Below are 27,734 nucleotides of genomic sequence, written 5' to 3'. Positions count from 1 at the left end.
GGTCCCACACCTACCTTCCGTGGCAGACAAACAGGACACAGGGGCACTGCTTGATCGCACGATGTTTGAGACTGGTTTGGTTTTGTGCTGCTGCTGGACAGCAGCCTCGTGGCCACCAGCACAGGATGAAGTATTTGCAGGCCCTAAAAAGGGAGAGGTCTGGAAAGGGGCAGGAGGCTGGTTAAAGTCCACACAGCATGTTTTCTTTTGCTTCAAAGGCAGCATGGCACTGCTCTCTTGAGCAGAGCTCTGCAGTTCTCTTTCTGAGGGGCTGTAATTCCCTGAGGAACAGTCCAAGGACCTGCCATGGGCACAGTTCTTTTCCTGTCCTTGAGATTTCTGTGTGGAGGCTCGGCTGTGGGAACTGTCACCCTCATCAGGAAAGCCCTCTGAGCGAGTTCTGTGAAACCTGCAGTGAGCGTGGCAATCCAGGGTGCTGCAGCTCTGCTCTGCAGCCCCCTTGGGGGTTATACAGAAGGGAGAAAGATCTGCAGAGTGGAGAGATCCTTGAACTTCCAGCGAACAAAGATCTTCAGAGGAGTAGCTACCATCTGGGATATCAACAGCCTCAGAGACCATCAAAGAGGTGCTCTCAACAGAAACTGCAAAACAGAAGATTCAGAGACAAATAAAAACTTCTTGATCCCCTCCCAATCCTCCCCCTCCCCATGTTTTGTATGCTGATTTAAATTTAGTAATCTGCAAGTATAAAAATAATTACTCAAAGCAAAAAACACTGAAGTCATTTACTTCCTTCTAGTGTCCTTCAGCAAAGTCATTTTTGTGCTGTTTTTGATACTGACTTTTCAGCTTTAAATGAGCAGGCTCTGTACTGCTACTCATCCACTTGCATTCCCAACATCTATGCTTCAGGCAGCAAACTTCCCACTCGGGCTCCTGGAAGCCATGCAGGAGGAAACTACTCTTTGGAAAAGGAGTGTGGGGACTATCAGGAAGCACCCATGGTTGCTGACAATGAGAAACAAGCTGCAAGGTGTGCAGGACTCTTCAAAGAGAAATGACAGTCGCCAGATCCACCTCAAAGGGCTTTACAGAGCTCACTTTGTCTGGCATAACTCTCCTCTGCATTTCCAGCCACAGCCTCTGACTGTGAAAATGTTCTTCTTGCCATGAAACACCTGAAAGCAAATGCTTTTTTCTCCACTGGACAGGCAGAAGAGAAGGGAAGTCCACTCAAAACTCCTACTGTCTTTAAGGAGACAAATGCAAAGCCACAATCACCTTGTGTGCTGAAGTCTGGGGTCATGTTCCTCTCCCCCAGGCTCGATCCAGACACTTGCTGAGTGGCACCAGTGACCTAAATGAACATTTGGAATAAAAGAGCTCATTAACCTGCAATTTACCAAAACAAAGGGTAGTCCTCAGCATCTGAAGGACACACCTGACAATGCTGAGTAACTTTCATGTGAGCTGCTATTCAGATTGGAAGCTATTTAAACTATTTTACAGCATCTTTGGGTCAGGAGCAAATGCAGGGCAAGGAAATGTGCATAATGTAGTTTTTCATTTTTCCAGAATCTACGAGGTAAATTCATCTTCAATTCACAGGTACTTAGGGCTGCAGGCTCACATTACTAAACTTAATACCTGCAATGCTTAAATCCAATGGTATTAGTACAAGCAATCTCTGTTTATGCAGTCTGCATTTATCCATATAATAACTTTTTTTTCTGTTCACCACATCATATCACCCTAATATAGGAGAGAGAAAATCAGAAACCACACAAACAAGCACAGGAGCAGTATTTTCCTTCGGTTATTTGTGAGGATGTTCACATAATAATGTACTTTAAAGCCCTATAACATCACTGCCAGCCAGGTGCTCTCCAGCCTGTTGGAGACTGCTGAATGGAGATAGTGTTAGCACTCACCTTTTTTCTGAAGGGGTGGATCTAAGTGGATAATTTCCCTTCACTTTTGAGAATCATGTGAACAAAATATAGAATCATTCCTGCTGGAAAGACTGGATCCCTAAACACCTGAAGTTTAGGAAATATTCTTTCTATGGATTTGAATAGACTTTGGATTGGTCCTTGTCACCAATATCAGTAGATTTTTTGCAGTTCTTTGGGAACATGATTATTAAAAAAATTATTCTAATAAATAGCTGGTAACAATAAATGAAAAAAATATAAAAAAGGTTGAAAGGAATGAGATTGATACCATCTTGAGCAGAAAGCATCATATCTGCTTGTCTGTAGGGCCACAATTAACTAGTAGAGCCTATTATGGTTGGTGACAGTCTAGAAAGCAGCATCAGTCACCTCTGTGCAAACCTTTTTGTCAAGCGCTTAATCTGTGTCTGGCCTTCTCAAAAACTGGATGTGACACAATTAGTCTGAAGCTATTAGGACGAGAGCTTCCATTTCACATGCCAGTGTAGATTAAAGCACACATATATGTTAACTTACTGTGCTCACTCTTTTATTTTTTTGCATCTATCTATCTATCTACAGCTTATTATGATCAAGTGACCAGGAAACTTTTTCTAATAAAAGTTTAGTTTTTAAAAAATATTTTAAGATGAAGTGTTAACAAATACAACTCCAAACAAAGCACAGTGCCAGAAATACTTTAATTCAGCAAGAGATGGATAAAGTACTGGGAAGCAAAAGTGAATCGCTCATTTTTTAAACAATTCCCTTGGAAATTTCTGAATGGATCTTTCTTTATTGCAGCAGAGTGTCACATCTGTGGTAAAAAGTAAAATGTGGTATCACTCTAAGTGGCAGATTGTTCCTGGGATCCAACTGTGGAAGTTCTGGGAACTAGAACTAGAAAAGTAAGAAATGTTCTCAAACGCTCTTTGTTATTGTAGAAAATTCAGACTGACTACATTTTGGAAGAAACAGTATAATGTTTTAAGGGTGTTTGTTTCTTTTAAAAAATCTAGGGATTTTTAGGGCTTTCATAAATTCTTAAGCTAGGTGCTTTCATAATCACTGACTTAATTTCTTAATCACTGACTGGAAAATATCTGATGAACATTTGTGCTGAAACATTTATTGACACTCTACATTCTCTCTGAATAATTGCTGAATGTATTTTACATGCATTTGGAATTGATTAACCTTCTTGCTTGAGGGAAGGAGAAGCAGGGTTTTAATTGTAGGAGGTACCACTGCCAATTGTGAAGCCAGGTCAGAGTTTTGGTTCACACAGGGACAGCACATGGTTTCATGCAGGTTTCTGCCCAGCCAAGGGGAACAAAACCTTATTGACTTCCACATCCTCAGACAGTCACTAAGCCATCAACAGGAAAAAGAAAGAAAACCTGTGCTTTTAACAAGCCTGCACAGCCTACAGGTTAGAAAACCTTATAAAAAAGTCATTGATTTAGTTCTCCCAGAACCCTGATCTGTTTGTTCTTGTCTTTTCTATATCCCAGTCAACACTTTGCACAGAAAACAGTGTGAAAACCACTTTTTTCATCATCATGAAATAGGAATTCCTAATCAGTACAGATGACAACAGCAATTTTTACATGGATGGAACACTTAAATTAGCACTGCCATTTGTTGCCCATAAAATGCATGAAATATCGAGTCTAATTTGATACAATTTAATAAAATTCTAAGGACCTCAATCTATTTAAAAACAAATAAAACCTACTGCTTGATGCTCAGTAAAAGGTTTTACAATTATGACATTATTACATAATGGCTCCCAGAAGCACTTTTGTAGCTAAATCCCTGCCATGATTTCCATTGCCAAGCCTGCCTTTGAGGGATTTATAAATCTCATTATTTCAGTTCATACCGTACTGTGCTCTATGGGAGCATTTGCATCATGTAAGAACCCAGGTCTCCATTTAGCTCTTCTTGCAGACCCAAAACTGCCTTAGACTTTGGCTCCATTCTCCATTTACAGCTCAACTGGGACACTGATTGCAAAAAATATACGAAGGCTTTATTGTCAAGAGAAGTCTGTGGCTGCAGTGTCACTGCAGGCTTTGGTCATCCCTGCTGATACACAGAGCCTGTTGGTGGTTTGCCCCTGCAAGTTCTCTGAACCAGCAACTACCAGCTTCATATAAACACACTCCAGGTAAGAAACTATATAATTATCACCATTAGAAATTAGATGTCACCACTCATTTTCACCTGTGATTAGAACAGACACCTCTGGAACTCAGGTGGCCAGAGGTGAACAGGCAAGGTGCTGAAACTGACCCCAGATGCCAAAAAATAACAGTGAATACTTCTACTTATTAAAGCCAAGCTCTTCCTGCAAGAGCATGACTTTGCAGCTTGAAGGCACATCTTGTTAAATTATATTTTTGTTACATGCTGCTGCTATTGTGCTGCTGCTCGTTGATATCATACCAAGAGTAGTCCCAATTACAAGAGTGCCCAAAACGATTTTGTGCTTTACTAAAAATAGACACTTTACTAATCCTTACTTAGTACCACATGTGAATTCTCATCCCAGACAGGAGCCTTCTCTTTCCCCCCAAACCATGCATGATTCATATCACTTTTGCCCAAGTTTTTTATCACTGGAAAATATCGACTTCTCCAAGGCTTGCAGGTTCATCTGAGTTACTGTGAAGGAAAAAGGATGGAACTTGGACAAAAAATATTCTGGAAGGAAATGGCCTTGAAAACTGCAATTTTGCTGTTCAGCAAGGAATTTCACTCACAAGCAGTTTATACTGATTCATTTTATTATAGCCAAATAAATCAACAGTAATGCAATGTTTGGCCTGTTTGCTGTGTCAGGTGGAGGGCAGAGTACTAGGCAAGGATTAGAAAAGCTGTCAAAAGCTGCTTTGTCAGTCACAGAAACTGCAAAGTTAGGCATATCTTGGACAGATTTAACTGCATTTTTGTTGGAGGTTTTGCATTTCAGTGTTCTTTTTTCTCAGACACTTGTCTTATTAATTATATTAATAATCTTCTTGTGTATAATAGCAAAAATTTGTATCATTTCTTTAGGTTTGTGGCTTCAATTCTGGTTTCCCCCAATGTGAAAAAAGTCATAGGAAACATTTCAGTGCTGTATTTTGGGGAAAGGCAAAGTAGTCCCCTCTGTAATGTGGGTGCAATTTGGCAACCTGAAGACACGTATTTCCACAGTGTGCTGTTAACCACTGATAGACAATACTAAAATGCTTGATTCCTAGAGTTTTTACTGAAGCCTGCAAGAAAATAGAGCTTCTAAAAGCAATTGTAAGTATTTTCCTTTTGTGACAGCTGATTCAATTACCACAAATCCCTTCAAGCAAATGCTCAAATTAGCTTTGGCTGTACAGGCAGATACATTATAATTCCAGTTTCAGCTGAGTCGATACTGTGCAGTACGGAATCAGGCAAAAAGTGTAATGTAAATATTTGTCTCAAGTACATTGGATCCCTCCTGTAAATTCAGGATAAAAGTATTCTGCACTCTCAGGAGTAACAGTTTCTTGCCATGTAACAGCAGAAGCTGATTACCAAAAACTGTAACAAGCAGAAGGTTAAGCAATAGAGAACTACTCGCTGCTATTTCATAGGAAGCAAAATTTGTTAGTTAAACCTTTATAAAGAAGATGGTCTGGAAAATGTTTTAAAGAATATAAATATGTTCTAATGGTTGTTCCTCAAATTTTTATTTAAAATTGTTTTGCACCACAAAAGTTTGAAGACTACAATAAAGACTTTCCTTTGGCTTTCCTTACCTGACTGGCAGGCATCTCTCCAATCACTGCCTCGTAAGGAGGAGGCAGCTCACTTGGATACAGCATTCCTGGGCTGTTAATGGTTACTTCATATAAAGCACCAAATGGGGAATGAGGGAAGTCCAAATGGAGTCCTCTATATAAAAAGACAAACAAACAAACAATTAAGAAATGGCACTGGATTTATTGCCTACAGCACAGTGATGTAGAGCCCTCTCTGAATTCAAAGCCTATACACTACAAAGAGTTACATTCAAGAAATTTATTAGAGATCCAAAATGAAGCCCTCACTCACAGAGTAGCTTTAAAAACTGCATTTTATTTAGGAGCAACCTGTTTATCTTTACCAGCCTGTTTTGCCATCACTAATGTCCTTCACTGCTCCAAATTAATACATATTAATTGCAATGATTTCGATAAAAAATTAAATCTCATACTCAACTTCAAATGTATAATGTTAACAACTGTGAAAGGATCTCTTATAAAGGGATCTCCACTCTAAATTCAGATATTGTATCCTTGTCTTAGCTAAGTTCAATCATTTCTCTATTGCAGCAGTGCTTTAACACAATATTTCCATATGTAACCTAACAAGTTTGCAAAAAAAGGGATGTAATCTTTCTGGAAAAGAAGTGCCTCATGTAAGGGAAGGACATTATTTGGCTTTGTATTCTTTGAGAGAACTTAGATCACAGCTCAGAGCTAAGTGCTGAGTGCAGGCAGGGAAGGGGAATCACCTCTGTGCCTCCACCACGGGGGTGCAGGTGTATTCCGGTGGGTAGTAGGGTGGAGGGGGGATTGGTGGGATGAACTCATCAAAATCCAGGGTTTGGTGCAGGACAGTTCCGTGTGGAGTCATGCAGTCAGGATTGGCAGAATGTGGCCTCTGTGGCAGAAACTGAAAATGAACAGGTAAGGTTCCTTCAGATGGCAGAAACGTCACCACCAACATGAACAATTTTAATAGAAGGTCAATAGTAGCAGCCCTGGCCAACACCAAATTCATTAACATCCAAACTGAAATGGGAAAGGCACTTCTGGGAGCGCAAGAATACTTGTGATCAGCCAGGAGGGTGAGTCAGATTGCCAAAATACAACACAGGGTGTTACTACAGACAGAGAGGCTCTGGGCCCCCAAGTCAATCACTCTTAGGATGCAGGACACAGACATTTAAAATTAAACGGCTTTTCAGGAAATATTTCTGCTTTGTATATTGTTTTATTACAGCCCCACACAATCAGCTGTGTTTTAGTAACTGATGAAAAATAGATATAACTACTCAAATAACCATTTGCACATTCTTGTTTGCAATCTGAACTACCTTGCACTTACAGGGAAAAAAACCCTCATGTCAATCCCCAAAACAACCCCAAATAAAACTAACCAGAAGCAGGCTACTACACAGGTGTTAAGTTTTGAATAAAACAACTGCAAATACCCCACCTATTTTTCACTTCCAATGAAGGGGCCATTTATAACCATTCTTTATTATTCTTGTAATATAAAATAGTCTTAACAGCTGTTTGTGGTTTGGTGATACAGACACTGCACTTTTCAATGTGGTGTAAAGGTTATAAGTACTGGTGTGAAAGTAAGAAAAACACTTGTTCCATATACACATCTCAAAACTCAAAAGAAAATAACTACACTGCACAATAAAAAGTAATGATACTGAGAACTAAATCAACAGCTGTGACAGGAACCTCATCAGCTTCTAGCAGAGCAGGGATTTAAAGAAGCCATTCCAATATCACTGATATCAGAAACACTAACAAGTGCTCTGGAAAAGGCCTAAAATAATTCAAGATCAAATGTGGGTCATCCTGCAGATCCCAAAACCCAGACCTGGATCTATATGGTCCCCATGGATAAAAAGGGACTAAAAGACAATCCAAAACCACAGAATTTTTTCTTCTCTTGGCAAGTTTCTGCTGTCATACCACTTTTCTTGGATCAGTAGATGACTTGATCTTTAGCTCCTGCCTTTTAAAACAAGTCAGCTAAGAAACTTTGCTGAAAGCACATTTCTTCTTTGTACTGGAACAAGACAACATATGTTTTTGTACTGTTGACTTATTACATTATTGTTTGTGTAAATCCATGATAAAGATTTGGAGAGCAGTAAAATAAAAAGGACAAATGTTTATGCTTAGGAGATCCAGCAAATAGAAAGTAAATTACCTTCATTTTTAATATCACAGTTTTACATTTTTCACTTTTCAAATTTAGCTTGGTGTAGTTCTGCTGAATTTACACTATCACAGAAATGAAGTGGTAATGTAAATGTCTTTGGTGTTTTAAAGCTTGAGTTACATCTTAGTTCCATTAAACTCACTCTATGTATGTTGTTTCAAAGGTCAGAGCTGTAATAACACAGCACAACAGAGGGTCAGGAGGACCAATATCAACTGTTTGTGAAAATGAAGTATTAGCTGCTCATTGATCAGCTCTCCAGGGATATTTCCACAAGTAAGTATTAAAAAAAAACCTCCCCTGCAGAATGTGTTATTTCATTACGTCCCACAGCCAGCCATTGTGTTCCACTCATGGTACATTACAGAAACAAAGACATGGTATCTGTTAGATTTACTCTGTGTTATGTGAAACACCTGATGCTCTTTCATCCTCCATGTGAGGTGGGATGCTGTTATCTACCCCAAGTACTATCAGACATTTCCCTATTTGGGTTACAGAAAAGACCCAAAACTTTTATAAAGTCATTTAGTCTAAACTCATCTGATCTTTCAACAGCCATTTCCCAAAGTGTTTCATTAAATTAACCAATAAACTCCAAACTTCTGCCCTAAGTGACACAATCATCAGCAATCATCAGCAAAACACATGGAAGAATCTTTCAGGAAAAAAGGAAGCAAGACAAACTTCACCATGATTACCTAAAAGCCGTAAACACTTATAAACATAATGGAGACAAATATCTGAATACTCTGGGTCACATTTTGTACACTGTTTGATTCCACCAAACTCAGGACTGCACTCATTTTTCTAAAAAAGTTGATAATTTAGCTCATTTTTACAATCTGAAAACAAAACAATTATAATTTACAACTTCCTTGACCTTCTCCCAAATTGTTTCCATATAGTGCCATGGACCCCAAGCTTTGGTTTGCACCAGAGAACATTTAGCTCCATTCCTTCAGTTCTGGAGTTCCCTGGGGCTGGATGCACTCAGCCACTTATTGGGGTGATACTCTTAGCACAGATCAGAGCAGGGCAATTAAACACATGCCACTTACAGCAAGAGAACCATCAGCACACATTCTGTGGGACATGACAAAGGGAGAGGTTTCACACAGGGCAGAAGGAAAGGCTGTGGCTCCAGAAGGAAAAGGCCTAATATTTGAATGCAGCTCAGTTGAACAGCAGAATTATCTGCATCCCTTTCAGGATCTGGGAATACAAACCATGGCAACGAAGTGTGACCAACACTTGACAATGAGCAGCAGAATGGACATGGAAAGGCACATGTTTGGGGTGTTTAGAAACAACAGTTTACCTGTGTGATATCATCCTGCTGGAAGGCACAGAAATTAAAGTGAAAAAGGCTGTAAGAGGGAAACTAGCAGGAAATGAAATAATAGCAAATATAAGGGATTACCACAAAGAACAGACATCCTTGAGAAAACAACTGAAAGCTACTAAGTGGGAATTAAGTCACATATAATTCCATACTATGCTATCTACAGATCTCTGCTAGCCTGCAAAAGCTTATTCTTTCTACAGGAAAATGTATTTTAAAAATCTTCAAGAGTTAGTCTCAAATAGTGAAGTCTGGCAGGGTTTCAGCAAAGGCTTAATACGAATTTCAAAGGTTAAAATAAGACAGTAATAAAATGCAAACCGCTGAGAAAGCTGGACTAGGTAAAGAAACACTGACAAATACTTTCACACAGAAACACACATTTCTGGTATTAGAAGACAGCTGTTATCAAATAATCAGTCTCAAGATGCCATTGGCAAGTAGGACAGGCAACAAGAACTGCCAAGGAGAAAATGGAGGTGGCCTGTTTGGTCACCAGGACAAACAAGATCAAGTTGCACTCAATGTCATTTTGAAAACTAAAGCTCACACTATGGAACAACTCACACAGTGGGTCTCCCAGGCAGCCTTGGGATTAAACTAATGGCCACTGCAGAAGCAACAGATAGAAAAGGATTGCAGACGAAGACAAACAGCACACAGCATCACTGGTGAATGCTAAATACCCAACTGCATTAAAAGCTTAGCAAAAGTTTATAGCTATCAATAGGTACTTCAAACTAGAAATAAAGAGAAACCCATGGCCCTGGAAATCCAAAAGACTCAACCATTTCTCTTGCACTCCTGGTGCTGTTGGATGCTGGGAGCGTTCAGAAATCTGACAGGCAATGAAATACAGATCTGGAATTCATGCTCTTCTTTTAGGAAACTGCTAACTTTATGTTTGTATCTTGGCATTCAAACTACTACACTCATACATGTGTTTTCTGATCCCTGGCCTTACTTTAGTGTGTGAAACGTGTCTGACACCTAATGGCCATTACACAGACCAGTGCTAAAGGGATGTGTAACCCAGTGCACACAGAACTTGGTGTGCTTTCACTGGGCACATCTGACTTGGACAGAGATAGACAGACTGATTTAAACAGCCCTCATACTGAGGACTACTTAATTTTTTATTTTGTCTGCAGTTATGAGGGAAGAATAAAACACTGAGGTTTTGTAACCACTCCTTGAACCTGCATTCATTACAGAAGTTTGCCATGGCAGCAGCAGCAAGTTGTTAGGAAGCAGAGAATCAGATGCACAAATGCTGGAAGTACCCCACTTCCAGAAGAGGCAAAAGTGTTTGAAAATGCAGTTATGCTCAAGGGTCCATTGGAATAGTACCAAGAACTCCACACAGCCAAAAACAGGGCTGGACACCAGTGACCTCTGCCAGCTCCCAGCCTGCAGCCAGACATGCCAGCTATCCCTGCCCAGTGAAGAATTACACTGCTCTTCTCTCAGGGTTTAACTGCTCCAGGTGAAATAAACACCATTAGATATGCACAAGATTGTAAAACTCAATCTATTTTTGTCAGACCTAATTTCCAGCTCTTCACTGAAAGATCATCTAAAAGCTGGTCGCTGAAGTGATCAGAGTGATTAGAGGGTATTATTTGTGTTCTGAATATTTTGAGTACACTGAGGTAAAAGCTGATGGAGGAGATCCAGTTAAGAAACCGAAGAAACAGCAGGTAAGACCTGTCAATGTAATTCTCTATTGAAACAGCTCCTCATGTGATACCATGTGGTATATCCTCCTGCCCAAAGGATGTGAGACTAAAAGCTCTGCACCACTATTCCCAGATATGGGACCTCCCCACCACTCATCAGCAAAGACATCCTCTAGTCTGTCTATCCTGCAGCTGCTCAGCACTGCTGACCCCATGCAAATGCCACTGCTGGGAGTCACTGCTCAGCAATTAGGGCTTATCTAAACCACAAGTGCCATATATCAGAATGTGGCTGGTGCTCTAAGGGAAACTTATCTGGAGTTTTTCCCATATCTGCATGTAATTACCTCTGCCTTCCATATCACATTTACTAAATGTACTGTATAACTTCGAAATCAGTCCTTTGGAGACTCCAGGGTTCATTATTCTCTTTTCAGTCATTTATAAAAATCTGCTCGTTTTTGAGAATGGGAAATAAAAATTTCTAATTGCATATAATTAAATACTGGCATGTTATCTTGAGTAGAAGCTCTGTGCAATACACTCAAGTCTATAATTCTGTCTCCAATTAACTGTCCTCCTGGACAGGTTGCTGTTTTCCTTTTCTGAAACACTGGAATCAGCATCAGCTGAAGGGAAATGTAGACTCTAATTGTCTGCAAGAACAGGAGGACCATGGTTGACTCTTCTAATTTGTCCTTGATCTTGAAGGGAAATTACGAGACAGAAGGTATTTTGATACGGAAAACACATTCAGATTTTTCTGTTCAGTTGTTTCCAGTTGCTGTTCCTACAACCATCACAAGCCATTAGCTCTGTAGCCTCGTGGGCATTGCCTGGTGATATCTTTTTTGAAGTACTGACCATATTTTGGTCTTAAATATTAAATATTCTTATTCTACCAATAAAATGTTTAATGAAAAATGGTACATTTGTTAAAAATGTCAGAAGATATCCTGCACTGCAGGTTTACATTTATGGTGGGAAGTATTTATGTAACCATATTTACATTTCAGATCTTTCTGTAGATGTATGTCATTCCCAATGCATATTTCTAAAGGGACTGTTATCTGGGTTTTACAGCATCTGGAGGTGAATTTTGTGCCCCAAAAAAGCAATATTTAGGTTTTGATGTAATTAGATTAAATAATAAATGATATGTAATAATGTAAGATCAATTCTCACTTAAGCTTCACCCTGCAGGGTTTTTTTATTACTATTTCACCAGGATATGGGGGTTAAACAATGCCAGCAAGATATTATCCTCATATAGAGATGCATTATGTGAGGTGTTTGAGCAGAAATATTAGCTACAGCCTATTAAGATAATGACACACTGAATTATCATTATGGCTGATGAAAACAGTAATTAAACATTACAGCTTGCATGTGTCATCATTACCTTATTTTCTTTACAAAATAACAGATGGTTTTAGGTACCACATAACATGAAGAGCTACTAACAGTGCTGGTGATAAAATCAGAACACACTCAATGCTATCAGTGCCAGCACTTCTAGGGTAAGTACTGTACAAACACATTTGGAGTGGAAAGAGGGGTAGAATAGGTGAACTTTATGCTGTAGCTTGGCCACAGTGGGTGTCATTTCTTGTATTTCTTAGTTTAACCCAGGCAGCTACCTTTTGAAGAAAACAGGGTGCCTTTTTGCAGTAGCCATTCATCAGACAAGATGCAAACTGAAACTGCCTCAGGCAACAAATGAAATATCATGGAAGTGACAGTTTGGTTATTAAGAGAGGTTTCTTCACATTACAGAGCCTTGATATGATCTGATTTGATTCACATTTATCTCCTAGAGGGGTGTGTACAAAGAAAGAACAATTCTGGGAAGCCCTGTAATGGAGTGCAGCCTTAAACTCTCTAGTGAAACACATAAATACCTTTTCAATCTTTAATTATGGTTTAATTTACTCTTGCAGCTTTAGTACAATTGGTAGGGTTTCTTTGCCTGAGCAAATGCATATACTTAACACAGCAAAAAAAGGTTAAAGTGAAATGAAAATTTTGGGGTACTTTCTGAAACAGTCAACTCACATAAGGAACAATCTAGAAAAAGTATAAAATACAATATAAAGCAATAAAACCACTTTGAAGTATTTTTGCAGTATTTTTTTCCTTAACACTAGAAATAAAATGCTTGTTGGGTAGGACTGTATTTAAACAAAAAAAATCCTCTTCAAATTCACTGGAAAATTTAAACTGTGCTTACTACTGGACAGCTTGTGTTTATGTTTTTAGGACTTTTTTCCTAAAGATTGGGATGCCAGAAGACAGCAGTTTCCAGTAAAATACCGTCAGTTTGCCTAGATGAATCAGACACTCACTGTATGCAAAAGTCATCAGCAAAGCACATAATCACAGAATCATTGCTGCAGATTTTCTTGAGACTGTGTTACACCTACTTTATGTTGCTAAGCAATAAATTGGAATTCTTCGAATTTGCAAAAATTACCATTGTAACGGACAGATTTCTGAGATAAAACACACTAACACAGCACAAGAATCACAGAACTTATGCTCTAACAGTAACCTAATGATATCCAAGGAGGGTGTTCCCTATTGCCTCTTCTTGCTACAGGAGAGCCTAAATAGCTCTTGAATACTGTAGAACAGAGTAAAGCAACCAGCAGAATAATTAAAACCTTTTCAGCTCTGAGGATTGGTAACTCTTGCTGCTGCTGTCAAACTTCCAACATGGTAAACCCAGCTAAGAGAAGATGCACACATCAGTGAAAAGGAAAAAGCACAAATCCAGCATTAACAAGCAAGAGAAAAGGAAGTTAATCAGATTTCTGGGTGTAGCAGAGCAAAGGGGAACTGCAGATCATGGGACAACAGGCTGAAAGCAGTGAAAGAAAAAGAAATCCTCAGGTCAGAGTTCAGCTGGTCTAAGTCAGCGTAGCCCCAGGGAAGTTACGCTCACTTAGGCCCGGTAGGAATCTGGCTCAGCAACCTGGAAAAAGAAAGGGAAAAACTGATAAACAAGAAAAGACTGGGATTGAGCAGAAATATATATATATATTTCCCTTCATCCGTGGAAAGGGAAGAAATTCTTGTCGATGGAGCTGAAAGGGTGGGAGAACGGACAAGTAAGCAGGAAGACAGAAAGCTGGGAACACAAAGCATAGGAAGCAAAAAAGAAATTAACAGAATGGCAGCATTGCCAGGTGGGAAAGAAAGAATCTTAAAGACATAAAAATGAGGTGGCAGAGAGAAAAATTATGCACTTTTAAGGAATTTGACATCCTATTGAGGTTACTGCTCCTTGCATATGCCCATCAGAAGCACTTTAATATTGTTCTTGGTTCATTGTTATCTACACATTTTTATTACTACTGCACTGCTAAATACCATTAAGTGTAGATTAAGATTCCTGGAATATATACAGTTCTGGATCACTGCTACCATTTTTCCACTAGACAGAAAGATTTTGTGAAGTGTGATAATCTCTTCATCTCCCCATCATCACTGCAAGGTGAAAAATGTCTTCAGTCAATGGGCATTCTTGTAGCAAATATGGAGGGGGAGAGTGTGTGAACAGAAAGAATACCCAGAATATCATACAAATCCTTTAACATTTAAAATATAAGTGTCATCAGCTGAAATTATGATTTCTGTTGTTTCACATTCATACTAAAGCTATCAAATCAGCACTGTTTACAAGCCTCTATAAGCCTGCACAATATGCATACACAGAGCCCTATAGCAAAAATGCATTTATGTACTATTTGTAGTTATTACCTAAACACATGAGCCTAACTCACTATACCCATTACTGTGTGAAGCAAACACCAGATCCCAGACTGAAGATATTCTTTAACTGAGTTTGAAACCCAGAGACTGGAACACTTGTCTAGAAAGGACAGCCTTATCTCTGTAACTCACGCACTTAAATCAATATCCATGGCACCCAGGGTATTTCTAGTTATTTATTTATTTTTAAAACAGCCACATGCCTGCATGGCAGGTTATACAACCTGTGTTGTATTTATGTGTTGTTTAAATGGTTTGCAGCTAACTTGCTGGGCCAGTCTTCCATCTATGCAAACTTCTCCAGTACAAGCTATACAAATGACTGGTATTGGATTTGTGTGTTTGCCCTCCCTTATTAAACAGGGGACAGTTCCTAGATTAATCAGCAATAGAGCAAAGTTACAAGCAGTACAGCTGGCCTGAAAAATACAAGGGTTTCTCTTTTTTTGTCTCAACATTATGTTGAAACCTTGTGAACCCCAACACTCATTTGGAATAGGAGAGCTCTCTTTGTCCAACCAAAACAAGAGAGCATCCTGCAATGCAGCTGACTTTGCAGAAGACTAATGATCCTTTACCCTCTTGTTTGAACACAAATTCTGCTCTGAAGCTGAACATGTTTTCCTTATGAAAACACAGTTATTGGCACAGAGCTGTGAAAAGTTCCGGTTTTGAGTTTATACTTCTCAAAATCCGCAGTTCTCATACCAAAGTAGTAGGGAAAACTGGGATCTCAAATGTAAGTAATTGCTCTGGAGAGTATGGAAACTGGAGATAATATACAAGTGATGACAGCAAATGTAAAGTGCATATGTAACTGAACCTCGTTAATAACCTCATTAACAAAAATAACACACTCCCAATTGAAAATCCTGATTATAACACTCTAATACATAAACATTTAAAACACAGCAGCTCCTCATACTGCATACATCTATATGCTATATTTATATAGATGTATGCAGATAAAAATACACCCATGTACACACACATTCTAACAATTCACAAAGACACACAAATAGGCTTAAGTTTATAAGCAAAGAGTTGGTGCAAATGAATATCCACAGAGCAGGACACTATGTTATGCTGGACAACCCCCTGTGTTGTCACTGAAACATACTCACCATTTGCAGAAGATCAGAAGAAACCATCTGCATGCAACACATTGCTGTTGCCAAAGCACAGACAATGGTGGAGATGATATTGAGAGCGCACACACTGAACAACAGGTCCTGCGGAGAGACAGCAGCAGAATATCATCTCTGATCTCAGGGACACAAAGGACAGGAAATGCTTGAGGGATTTGATAACAAACACTGCCAACTGCTATCAATTAATACTGTCTCAAGTAACTGGGTAGAACTCATTTAGCTTGTAACATTTTTCATGTAGCAAGCCACAAAGGTAGCAATTACAAAAACAAACATCTTCCCTTCCCCACTTCTCACAACACATTTGCTATTAGATATTTCCTCAGAAATATTGATATTCAAATTTTCCAGTTCCCCAAAAAGACAAATGACTCGTTCACAGTGGACTCCAAGCTACAGCTATTGCAAGAAAGATACTATGAAAGACACTTCTGATTAAAAACAATGACATGCAGCATTACTATTGCTTTCAGGAGTTGAAATTTACAACTTAGGGTTGTGTGTTAAAAAAATTCAATGGAAATTCTAGTATGAAATAGAGACTTCTCCTGTGTCAGAAACTATGCATCTGAAATACTTTTATACATGAAAGGAAAGCAGTGATTACACACCCAGGCATTTCACCTTCTACTGATGAATTGAGTGCACAAGGTTAAATTGTTGGCTTGTTTTTTTTTTTAAGAAAAAAGTTTAAAATAGAAAATACAGTATTGGTTTAACAAGTAGAATAAATGAAAAGAACCATTTGAATTAAAATGGAAACATTTTCATAGCAGTGGTGTCATTAAGAATAAAGCATCTGCCTCTCTTCCAATCACTGGATTTGTATTTACTTTCCCCACAGCCAGTGAAAAGAAACACTGATTTAGTGTGCTGGTGACATTTCCAAACTGCTGCAATCCTTGTGCAGCAACTGCATGGCTGTTGTGGCACTTGTGTGGCTCAGTATTCTGAACAGCCAGGAAAAGCGTTTGAGAAAAAGCAGGAGAGAGAACAGACGAAAAACTAAATCAAAATTGCTACAATACCATGAGTAAAAAACACTCATTGTGTAAAGAACATTCCATAGGATCTCATTTTAAAAGTGTATTTCACTCACTGCCAGTGCATGAAATAACTTCCATGCTATAAATCGCTTTGTTTTCCCCACAGTACTAAAAAAATGATAGAAAGGTGCAGCTTTACTCCTGCACTGTAATTGCATGCTCCTCGAGTGACCTTCATTTGAAGATGGAAATGCCAGCCATGGGAGCCAGGCAGACAGTAAATGGGCCAACAAGTTTTAGTCATTTAATAACTTACACTGAGCCAGATTTGCTCTTGCTGATCTGGTCAGTAGTTTTCTGTCCTTTTGGCCAGCCCCTCAGCCAGGGGAACAATGAATCAGCAGCATCAACAGCAAAATACTGCAAAGGCCAATCTTGAACTCACAGAAGGTGATACAGAGGACTTACTCAAATAAAAAGTCACACAGACCCATTTTGAGCATTCAAATGGAGGTAAACAGGCAAAATGATCCCTGGAGATTCAACTAGTTAACAGTGTCACAAGGAGATTGAGATCCTGCATGCTCTGCTTCCCATATGCAAACCTAGGTAAAGAACACCAAGGCACAGACAGGATCCTGGGCAGAAACAGGACAATTTCCTAGCAGGAAGAAAATTCATTCATTGCTTACTACAGCCATTTAAATGCAAGACTTAGCTAATCTGAGTGCATAATTTAGTAGCACTTATTCTAAATAATAAAATCAAAGTTCTAAATTAGGATGCAAAGTGTCTCCAAGACACTCATACAACTTTACACGCCTCAGGACAGACTTAACTGTGTCTCTAAGTCTCATGACAGATGTTTCTTTGATCTGTTCCTGAAGATGCCACAGCTTCGTCCCACTATTCCAATATTTATTTTTACCATCATGTCCATCCCACAGATAAAACCCATGGCTTCTTTTCTTCCATAGCTTTTGAGAACAGGCTATTACACAGCAGACTTTTATACCTTTGAACTCTATTATCACTCTTGAAGCCTTTTCCACCTTTACTGCATGACATATTAACCCCATTTTCTCCAATCCTCAACTGAAATCAACTTTCTAGGCCTCTGATCATTTCCATTAATTCAATTTGTTTCACCTCACCTTGGTCCACATTTTTGCTTAAATGCAGAATCCTGAACTAGGCACAACTGAAGGCCTTGCAAACACTGACTATAGCAGGAGGATTATTTCCTGTGCCTTGCAGGCTACACTCACCCCTCCACATCCTGAGACTTTCCCTTGGCACACTGGGATTCAGCATTATGGTTTTGATGTAGGGCAGGGATTACTGTCCACGGGAACAGCAGCCTCTTGCCACACACTCCTTTCCAGGCTAAGCACACAACACTTACTGTTCCTGCTACAATCTCTTTGAAGGTGAGGGTACAACTAGAAAATTCCAAATGCAGTGATGCAGAGTGTTTATGTATTTCATAAAGATCCATAAGAAGCAGACATTTATCAGCCAGAAAATGTAAAAAGGTAGCAAAGCTAAGCAAAGAGATGGAAAATATTATAAGTTTAAAATTTTAACAGAGATGGTAATAACTGAGCAATGATTGTGGAGTCCTCACCATCACTAGATATTTCTTAAAGCAAGGTTGCTCCTGTATTTGTTTTGGCTTTTTTATCCTAAAATCTGTTTCAACTCAAACAGGAATCAACCCACAACCCACCCTCTTTCTCTGCTCCCCCACTCTCCACCGCCCCTCAACATTAATCAGCCTGAGGCAATTTACCATTTTCAGGAAATTCACTCCCTGTGCCCTGGAGAAAAAATAATTAGGTAATTCTTGACTCTCGTTTATTCAGCTATAGATAAAAAGTGAGCAGGAACTAAAGCTCTCCATGGCCAAACATGCTACCAGAAAGACAGGGTAGGTGCTGACAGACTGCAGCTGGAACAAACACAATGGCAATTAAGATGTCCTTTAGGAAATGTCTGTGAAAAAGCAGTAACCACAACAGGGCCAATCGTAACTCCCCACAGCCCCAGCCACAGACAGCTACATTTATAGGTGTCTAAAGGAGCAGGAAATCTATATTAAATACAAAATCAAGGAGCTTTAGTGAACAGACTTTTAGTTGACATCCACAAGAACGCTAATCAGAAAACACAAGACGTGAATCTCTAATGGTGTGAAATAGAATTCTCTGCTCCTCAGAAATCAATTTTCTCTAATCTTTGTTTTTTGAGACAGAAATCTGATTCTTCAGCATGTTTATATGATAATTAGTGCTCTGATAGGTAAAATGTACTAGGTAGAATTATTCTTGTACAGTTTAATATATAATTTTCTTGATAAACCTTAGCTCACTAACTGCAGAGGACACAAATCCCCTTCAGAGTGGAATCAGCTGTCAGAATTGCCTGGAACCATGCCTAGATCAATCCACATATACACCCCCAGGAGTCAGACAGCACTGTGAGCTGTTTCTCTGTGGCTACTTATTTTCACAAGTAGGTCTCTCAGTAAATCTCAAAAGGTGAATTAAAATTTAATACTGATAGTGAAAAAAGCAAGATTTCATGGTTGCAGTATTCAATTTATATTACAGCTGAACAATGACCAAATTAATTGTGCCAGTAGCTGCATAACTGTTTATCATCCTTTCCCTCCATAGTAACAGACACCTCTGACTTATGCTGTGTCCCAAAGGATACCTCTGCATTCCCACAGGATACCTGTGCATTCTCAAATCTTCTTCACACTATCCTTTTCCATATGTCTGACTTAAGGATAGAATATCTATTTTTTCTTCTTAATAATTCAAGCTGTTTTCACTATTATTCTTTTGAAACTGTTTTTGAGCTACTGTACCTCAGAGTTCTTAATTTACCAGCACAATTAAAATAATATATAAATATATAAAAATGCATGTTCTCTATATGTGCAGCCCAAAAGCCTACAGAACACATAAAATTAGGAGTTGTATTACAAAACCTGTGTGCTTTTTAACATATGAATGTTTAATTCCAATTAAAAAAATACTTTGTATTCAAATAAAGTCATTTTAGGATATAATTAATTGAGAACATAATATAAAAAACCCATACTGCAATATACTAAAAAGGCAATTTGTCCTAAAATCTGATTTTCTTTGTTTTCCAACAAACTGCTGGGTGATAAAGCAGTCAGATGGTATCAAACTGGAATAAGTAAAAAATTGGTGATTGTCACTTCGATAACTCAACTGTAGAAACAATCATTTAACAAAGCAATTTAGAACAGCTGTTAGCACATGCAATTACCTGACAGAAGCAAAGAGATGAGATAGAATCTAAAATGAAAAATGACAATGGCACAGATCCCATCACCCAGTGATGGGAGCACTGGCAGGGCTGGGTCCTTTATAACTAAAGAACACTCACTGCATGGGTGTTCACCCTGCTGAAATTGTGTCCTTCAAACTGTAATTTGTACCTCGTATTACAGCAAACACAAAGCAAAACTGGAATAGTGTTATTTCTCTCTAATGGTGAGCCATACCCATAGAGTTCCTTCAGCTTAGAAACCAAACCTGTAACTAAATTTGTCTCTAATATCAGTTACCTTTCAAAACCATCAAGTAAGCCAGACTAGAACAGGAATGTCTGGGCACCTTCACAACTCAACTCTAATGCAGACTTTGGTAAATATTTAGTCACTCTCGTGCCTTTTCCTATCATAGCAATGAACTCTACTGTCAATTAAGTTACATGCATGAACATCAAACCAGAGAATCTGACATTCAACACAGACCATAACACACAGATGAAGCACTATTACCACAAAACATTCACTCTGTCAAGTACTGCACAGAAAATTAATCAGCTGTGCTGCTTACACAGAATTGAGAAACTGTATTTAAACCTATTTTGCTCTAGAAGGAAACAAAGTACATCCATTTCACTTCATGAGTTCCAGTCTGCTCAACAGTACAGAACTGGCAACTCTCTTTGCAACACACTCACATTTTGCTGCCTCAATGGATTATTTTCCTGTGGAAATAAAAGGTTTGTAGTCTTTGAGGTTCTTAAGTTCTTGGCACTTTTGAGATCTTAATCAATATACGATAAAAGCAGCAAAATCAGCTTGCTGATGTGTAAAAAGAACACTCTGTAAGCAGCAGCCCTGAACATGTGCACCTAAACATCCTCTCTGATCAATGGCTAAAACAGCTCCATGGCTGCAGTGCTGTGGAGATGATTTCTTTTCTCCTTGATTGACTTCAATTATGGTGCTTCATTTCTTACACTACTGTATCCCGAAAGGAGATCATGAGCAGTAAAGCTTTTTCACCCATGAAATGAGTGTCAATGTACCTCTTTTATTCAAGAATTCAAGGACAACAATCCTTTTGACTCAAAATATAACATCAGTTGTTCTCACTGGATACATCTGAAAAGCACTGGGAAAAATATCTGCTCTAATACAAGGAAGACTCAAGAATTAATTCTGAACCAAAGAGGTCTCAAAAGCACATTGAATTGTAAATGGAGACATGGCAAACACTTCATAAAATAGATTTAAGGTTTGAAAGTACAATACGATTCACTATTTTACATGCATCTAAAATATTTACTATATTTTTAAGAAGCAGTGGACAGCTGCTACTTAAAAATAACTCAAAGAGGTCTTCTTTTGCATGCTTTTCAACTCAGGTTGTGCATTAAATTCAGTACTGGGAATATGATAGAGACTCCTGAAAGACTGAGGTTTCATAAAATAACTGGACAAGGATGGAATAAACAGATTCCAGTCATTCAAAGAGGCACTTTTTCAGCCATGAGAGAAGTTTACAACCATATTCACTCATTGCCCAAGCTAGGAACAAACCCATGAGGTAGGAAAAGCAGCTCAACCATTCAGACTACAAAGCCCACACTGAAGTGCTCTTTTTGATGGTCTCTGGTGTGGTGAATACACTCTGAATGTAGGGAATGTTTTCAGCTACCTGTAAAGGAACGTGAAACAAGTCCAGCATTTAAAAATCTGAAATGGAATTACTTATTCTGTGCTGAGCTTTATCCAATTTTAAGAAGCTTATGAAGTCTTTCAGGTAAGTAATTCAGCAAAATTAATGAAATTGCATTTGGTCTTGCAGCAAATCTGAGGAAAGGCTAAAGAATGTGCTAAGAGCCATCCTCCTCTGTTTTGCAAGTGGAAGCATGTTCCTCTGAATGAAAAAAATTAAGCATATGAGTAGACTTGGTCATCAGGAAACTCTTAACAATAAATTTGGATTCAAAGGAGAGGAAAGGGAAGATTCACACATAAGACTGCAAGAGCCTCAAGCTACCTAAATCTCTAATAGAGATACCAAACTTACAACTAATGAATGGAATCAGAAACCTGAAAGAATCATTTAATAATTATATTGTACTTGAATTCGAGCAGCTCCAAACCAAATATTCATGCTGAAGACAGGGAGGGAATCAGCTTCTCTCCTTGCTTAATAGTCACAAAACCATTCTACAGATGCACCTGAAGTAGGAAGCAATTATTTTAATAGCAAATCTATAAATTCACATACATGTGTGCAGGTATTCTGGACTGTGTAAGCTGTCAGAAGTAACTAAAAACACTCAATTGGATCATTATTAAACCAAAGCAGCATAACATTCTCCTCATATATATGCAAGTATCAGACATCAATAATACATTATAAAATGTTTCAAACTTTTAAATACCTAACTTAATCCTCTCAAAATATTCCACATGCATCTTTAATAAGTTTAGAATACTCTGAATTTAGAAAACAAAAATAATTTTTAAAGATGAAAGATGTCGGGAAAATTTAATCTTTGTACTTTAATTAACATTACAAGAAAGACTCAGTTCCTCAAAATTTCTTCCACAAACCAACACATTTACTGTGGAAAAACAGATTAAGTTGATGTTACCAAAACTGCATCCTAAGTCCATCCCATCTGTGGCCATCATCTTCTTTTGTGAACACCTGATTCTTAATAAACCTTTTAAACTCTTTTAACTAATTTTGTAAAGAGATAGGATTTGCTTGTGCCTTCATTTGGCTTTAATTAAGTCAAGTAATTTCCTAACACAGGACAGAGATGCTCTAGAAGTGTGGTTATTTAAAAAAAAAATAAAAAATCAAGATACTGAGACACTGACATCCTTTACGAGCACAGATTGTTGACCCTGACTATTATGAGGAAAGCAAGGAACCTTCTTTTCAGGGGCAGTTCAGGAGCCACTAATGCAGGAAACAGTAAAAACCACATCTTCTAGTGAAAAACAGAAACCAGGAAGTCTCTCCATTGCAAAAGAGGGCAGATGGGTCAGACTTGGGTGCCTGCAGCTCTCATGGCAGTTCATCACATCAGGACACTGTGCTGTTCTCACTGAGGTGTGCAGACAAGACCACCAGTATGATTTCTGATAAACAAAACTCTAACCCCACCAATTCACCATCCCCGAATGGGCTGAGTCCCCATTACAAGTGAAATAGCAGAGTATTTTTGTCCATTTTACTGTAACATATCATTTTATGCTGAAATCTCACTATTCAACTAATCTCAGAAATCAGCACTTACAGATCAGTCAGCATTTGCAATCATTGCTCACACCTATATATGTACATGTGTGACCAGACACACTGCAGTGGTAATTCATGTGTCCCAATTGAAATGTTTGAGTAGTTTATTCGGGGCTTGAAATGAGGAAAGAAGGAGGATTGATTTACAGAAGAAGCACAAAGAGATGGTTCATAGCAGAAAGAACAACAACAAGCTTAGAGATTTTTAAAAGCAATTATAAAACTCCCACTCAAGGCACAGTCAACACACACAAGACCAATAGCCACTGTCAGTTTTCCCTGTCCTGTTTGACTGGCATTTTCTTTCTCTCTGGCTCCCCAAACAATGAACATAACTGAGCTTTTGGTAGTAAAACATCTGTTTCTTGAAAATCACATCGTAGTTGTTAATTGCAATTAAAGAGGGTGAGCTTTACCACCATCACCTGTTAACTAATGAGCTGTAGCTTTTTTTCTTATGGGCTCAGTAAAACTCTGTTCTCAAATGTACAGGAATCAGAGCTAAGACAAATAGAAAGCAAATGTAGAATTAAAACTGAAAAAGATGTAAAAAACTTATTGAAAATGTTATTTTCCTAACGACCCTGTCTTAGATTAAAAGTTCTGAACATGATTAAAACTGCACTCAGACTATGCTCATGGGAACTGCTGTGTTTAAATCCATTCTCTTGTAGCATAAGTTGATATGTCAATTCTCTTTATAAATGATTGAGTTATATCTTAAAAGAAAATATATTTCGTGCTTGTACTCTGATTGCTGCATTGGTTAGAAACTTGATTTTCAGCATATGTCACTTCTACTCACTTCATATGCTGACAATGTCCTCCAAAGACAAACAGTTGTTTTCTCTCTCATTAAAGTTTACCTTACTGACATATTTACAGGAAGCAAACATATGCTGCCTCGATCTTTATTTTCATGGAATTAGCAAGTCAGCTTTTCCTGAATGACAGGTTCACGTTCTGCATCTGTCATACTATGAGGAATGTCCTTCCCAGAAATTACCGTCTTGTAATACATTTCACTGCAGTTTGCTATGTTTTGACCAGCAATGTCAAGATATGTTTCTTTGCCACTTACTAAACTCCTGCTACCCAGTAAGTTTTTGTTCTGTTACCTTTATCATCCTCATTAAAACCTGAGGCAGAGTTCTTACTTAATTTTGGGGCCATAAAAAAATGTTTCAACTTCTACCTGATCCTTATTACTTGGTGGTAGCTTTTTTGCTTTTTCTTTAACAAAGCTGAAGAACATTTAGGTATTTGCTACATACCTTGTACAGGATTTCTACCCATTCTGAATTTTAAAATATATTTTCAAATATCAATAAAACTTTTAAACGTTTTCCAGGATACACCTTATCAGCTACCACCCTAAGATCCTTCTCACAATTAATTTCTCTACTTTACTCCATTTTCTATTAATTCTATTAAAACGCATACTTTGAAATTGAGAGTCACAGACGCAGAGTTAGTTCTGTTGATCATTAAATTAAACCTAGAATGAATCAATATCTGCTTCCCAAGCTAGCACTCCTTTTTTCAAGCATTTTCCAAAACAACATAACTTCATGTCTTCCCATTTGGGGACAACGAGGCAAAACAATGATGTCAGCAATTACACTGAGCGCTAAACCACTAGTACAATATTCTTACTATTTGTTCTCAGCTTTTTATCTGGGTATTGTAACACAAAATGCCACAAGATTTAAACTTCTTCCAATGTTGCAGGGCAGTTTATAAGCATGTTTCCACCATTATCCAGAAAGAACACTTGTTCCTCTCTCCCAAGCAATGCCCACTGCCCTCATGTTAGCAGTACCTCATGAAATACTTCACCATTCTGCAATGCTTCGTGTTTCTTTGCAGTTCACCACAACATCGATAAACAACACCACCTCAGAACAGCAAAGTGAGAGATACCTGCTCTTGCACCTTCCAGCATCAGTCAGAACCAGATTTAACTTCTGTTTCTTGAATAACCTCTGACAAAACAGTTACCCATACAAATTCTGATATTGTCTTGCTAAGTTAAAACTGCAATGAATTGTTAATTCTCTCCTGACACACCTTTAGGGTTAGCCTCACTGCATTGCACTCCTGCAGAGGGTTCAGTTTCAGTGTTTCTCCCAGGTTACTGCAGCCTGATGTTTGGTGCTGCATTTCACAGCAAACACAGACACCATCACTGTCGAATTTAATCTGTGGAGAAAAGGTCAGAAAAAGTATAAATCAACAGAAAAACACTTCCCAAAAAATTGTATTTACAGTTATGGTAATGACTACTAAAATGCAAAATGAAAATCTCTGTGCAGAACCCTTGGAGCAGAATGTTTTCCATTGATTAATATAAGCTATAAAACCAGGTAAAATACAGAAAGAGGGTTCAATATCAAGGAGTGTTACATTTTACATGTCTTTTTGAAAAAAATTTGCTTCCCAGGATCAAGTGAAACCAGAGTAATGCAACTGAATAAATATAAAATCATACCAAATGCAGGAAAACAAAAAATAATAGGAAAAGGTCAGAAAATGAGTCATGATCACAAATCAGTCCTTTATAAAGTAAAGATGGAAGCACAGTGGCTGGATGGTAAGATTTAAATCACCATGTTACTTACCCTTTTGCATTAAAAAAAAACCCTGAAATTTCCAGACACAAATCCACAAAAAATTTCCTAATGCAAATATGCATTTGCTATTTCTAATTCAAATTCTCCCTAAGGAGTTGCCAATTTTCTGAACAAAAACAGGTAACAGCATTCCTTGTAGAGTTACATTGCACAGCCTTATACGTAGAGTAATTTCAACAGAATATTTACTTACTGTTTAGACCTCAAGGAATGTTTAAATGGTTCATATGATCTTAAAAGTTATATGTTGAAATATATGTATTTTTCAGTGCTACCCCCATCAGGATTATGCAGCACTCTATCCTTACATGCTGGTGACTGGGACAGCAGATAGAAGAGCAAAAATAAGAGTCAATTAAAAGAACATAATAAACTTCTCCAGATGAGGTACAGATGACTGAATGCTTGCTTACTGTGATGAAAGTGTGCTCAGGGCAGGAGTGATCTCAGGGGACTTCAGCTCCTGAGACTCCAGAATGCCCTCTAGCCAGCACAATTTGTAAAAGGCTTTAGAAAAACATTGGGTGTGTAAATTACACCATTTCCCATATTCTCCAAGCAATACTGGAAATAATTGTCTATGGCAACTCACAGAGCCTGGTCATACCCTATGCCATAGACACTGCAAAGAAATAAAGAAAAAAAATATAGTTTGCTCACCTCTAGGATAGTTGTGGGGTTTATTTCTCACTAGCATACAATTTAACTCACAAAGCAGCTTTAACAATTCCAGACTGGTTCTTTTCCAATTCCTGTAATCTTTTAATACTTTCTTTTAAAAAGTGAAAGATCCAAGCAAAACCCAACTAAAATGGTTTATGTTCAGACACCCTCAGCTCTTCAAGCTGATGCAAAATCAAAGCACTGGATGTCACTGGGGAAGTCTTGTCCCAGAACCTCTCTGGAAATGGTTCAGTGATTGAGAAATGCTGCTGAGCAAGTTTGGAACTCACACTTTGAGTTTAGAGCTGTGCCAAGGCCAGAGGCCAGCAGGCTACACCAGGCAAATCAATACAGGCTTCAGCTGCTAAAAAGTTTTTATAATGAGGAGAATGGACTTCAGACAAAGCTTTCTACTGCAAGATCATCTACTCTAAATCTTGCTGTCCCTGTTCAGTGAAAGACAGGCACTGACTCATGCAATGTATCTGCCATTTCTAATATGAAATACAGAGCCCAGGGCTACTTTTATCACATGTAATAAACAGGTGTCACAAAAATAAGGCTGAAAAGGCTTGGAGAAGGTTCTAAATTTATGAGAGATTCTTAATTCATTCTAAAAGTTATTCCATAACTTTGTACTGCCCAGTAGCTCTTCTTTTAATTTCATTACTAAAATGAGTTAAAAGCAAATTGTTTACATGAAAGTCCTTGCAAAACACAGGGACATCTTAAGAATCACAGCATATTCAAAACCACCTAAGATTCTCTACCAGACTGGAAGCATATTACTTTTGGAGAATTGTTATCAATTTACCTTACTGTGCACCTTTTTCTTCAATGTTTGTGGAGTGACCTCTTTGCTAAGTTGTGTTTCTCTAATGGAGAGCAGGACAAAAGGCTGAAGGTGTCTTTGCATTCATGTTCTCAACAATAGAGGCTGAGAGCACTCTGGAGCCCTCTGCCCCACACCGCCCTGCCCTGCTGCTGCCTCACACTGGTGCACACAGGATCAAGAGCTCATACAGCTATTCTG

The 27,734-nt window shown here is 38.3% G+C and overlaps 1 protein-coding gene across 5 annotated transcripts in view; it reads right to left on the bottom strand.

Annotated features, from left to right (window-relative positions):
• Positions 1 to 27,734, bottom strand: part of ENTREP2 (endosomal transmembrane epsin interactor 2) — a 91,454-nt gene that overhangs the window by 7,508 nt on the left and 56,212 nt on the right. The window contains exons 4-10 of one of the 5 annotated variants that reach the window (XM_085070799.1): positions 25,476 to 25,607; positions 15,797 to 15,904; positions 9,196 to 9,213; positions 6,418 to 6,578; positions 5,681 to 5,816; positions 1,243 to 1,318; positions 15 to 602 (exon numbers count right to left, since the gene is read on the bottom strand). In XM_085070799.1, coding sequence (XP_084926925.1) covers positions 15 to 602; positions 1,243 to 1,318; positions 5,681 to 5,816; positions 6,418 to 6,578; positions 9,196 to 9,213; positions 15,797 to 15,904; positions 25,476 to 25,607 — 1,219 coding nt within the window. Of the gene's footprint in view, positions 1 to 14; positions 603 to 1,242; positions 1,319 to 5,680; positions 5,817 to 6,417; positions 6,579 to 9,195; positions 9,259 to 15,796; positions 15,905 to 25,475; positions 25,608 to 27,734 lie in introns of all 5 variants that reach the window. The other 4 variants (XM_085070801.1, XM_085070802.1, XM_085070800.1 and 1 more) reach the window with 4 other exon arrangements.

Source organism: Lichenostomus cassidix, chromosome 10 (assembly GCF_008360975.1).
Source record: "Lichenostomus cassidix isolate B80296 chromosome 10, HeHo_3.0, whole genome shotgun sequence".
In the NCBI taxonomy this organism is placed as follows: Eukaryota; Metazoa; Chordata; class Aves; order Passeriformes; family Meliphagidae; genus Lichenostomus; species Lichenostomus cassidix.
This window is presented reverse-complemented; position numbering and strand designations above follow the sequence as displayed.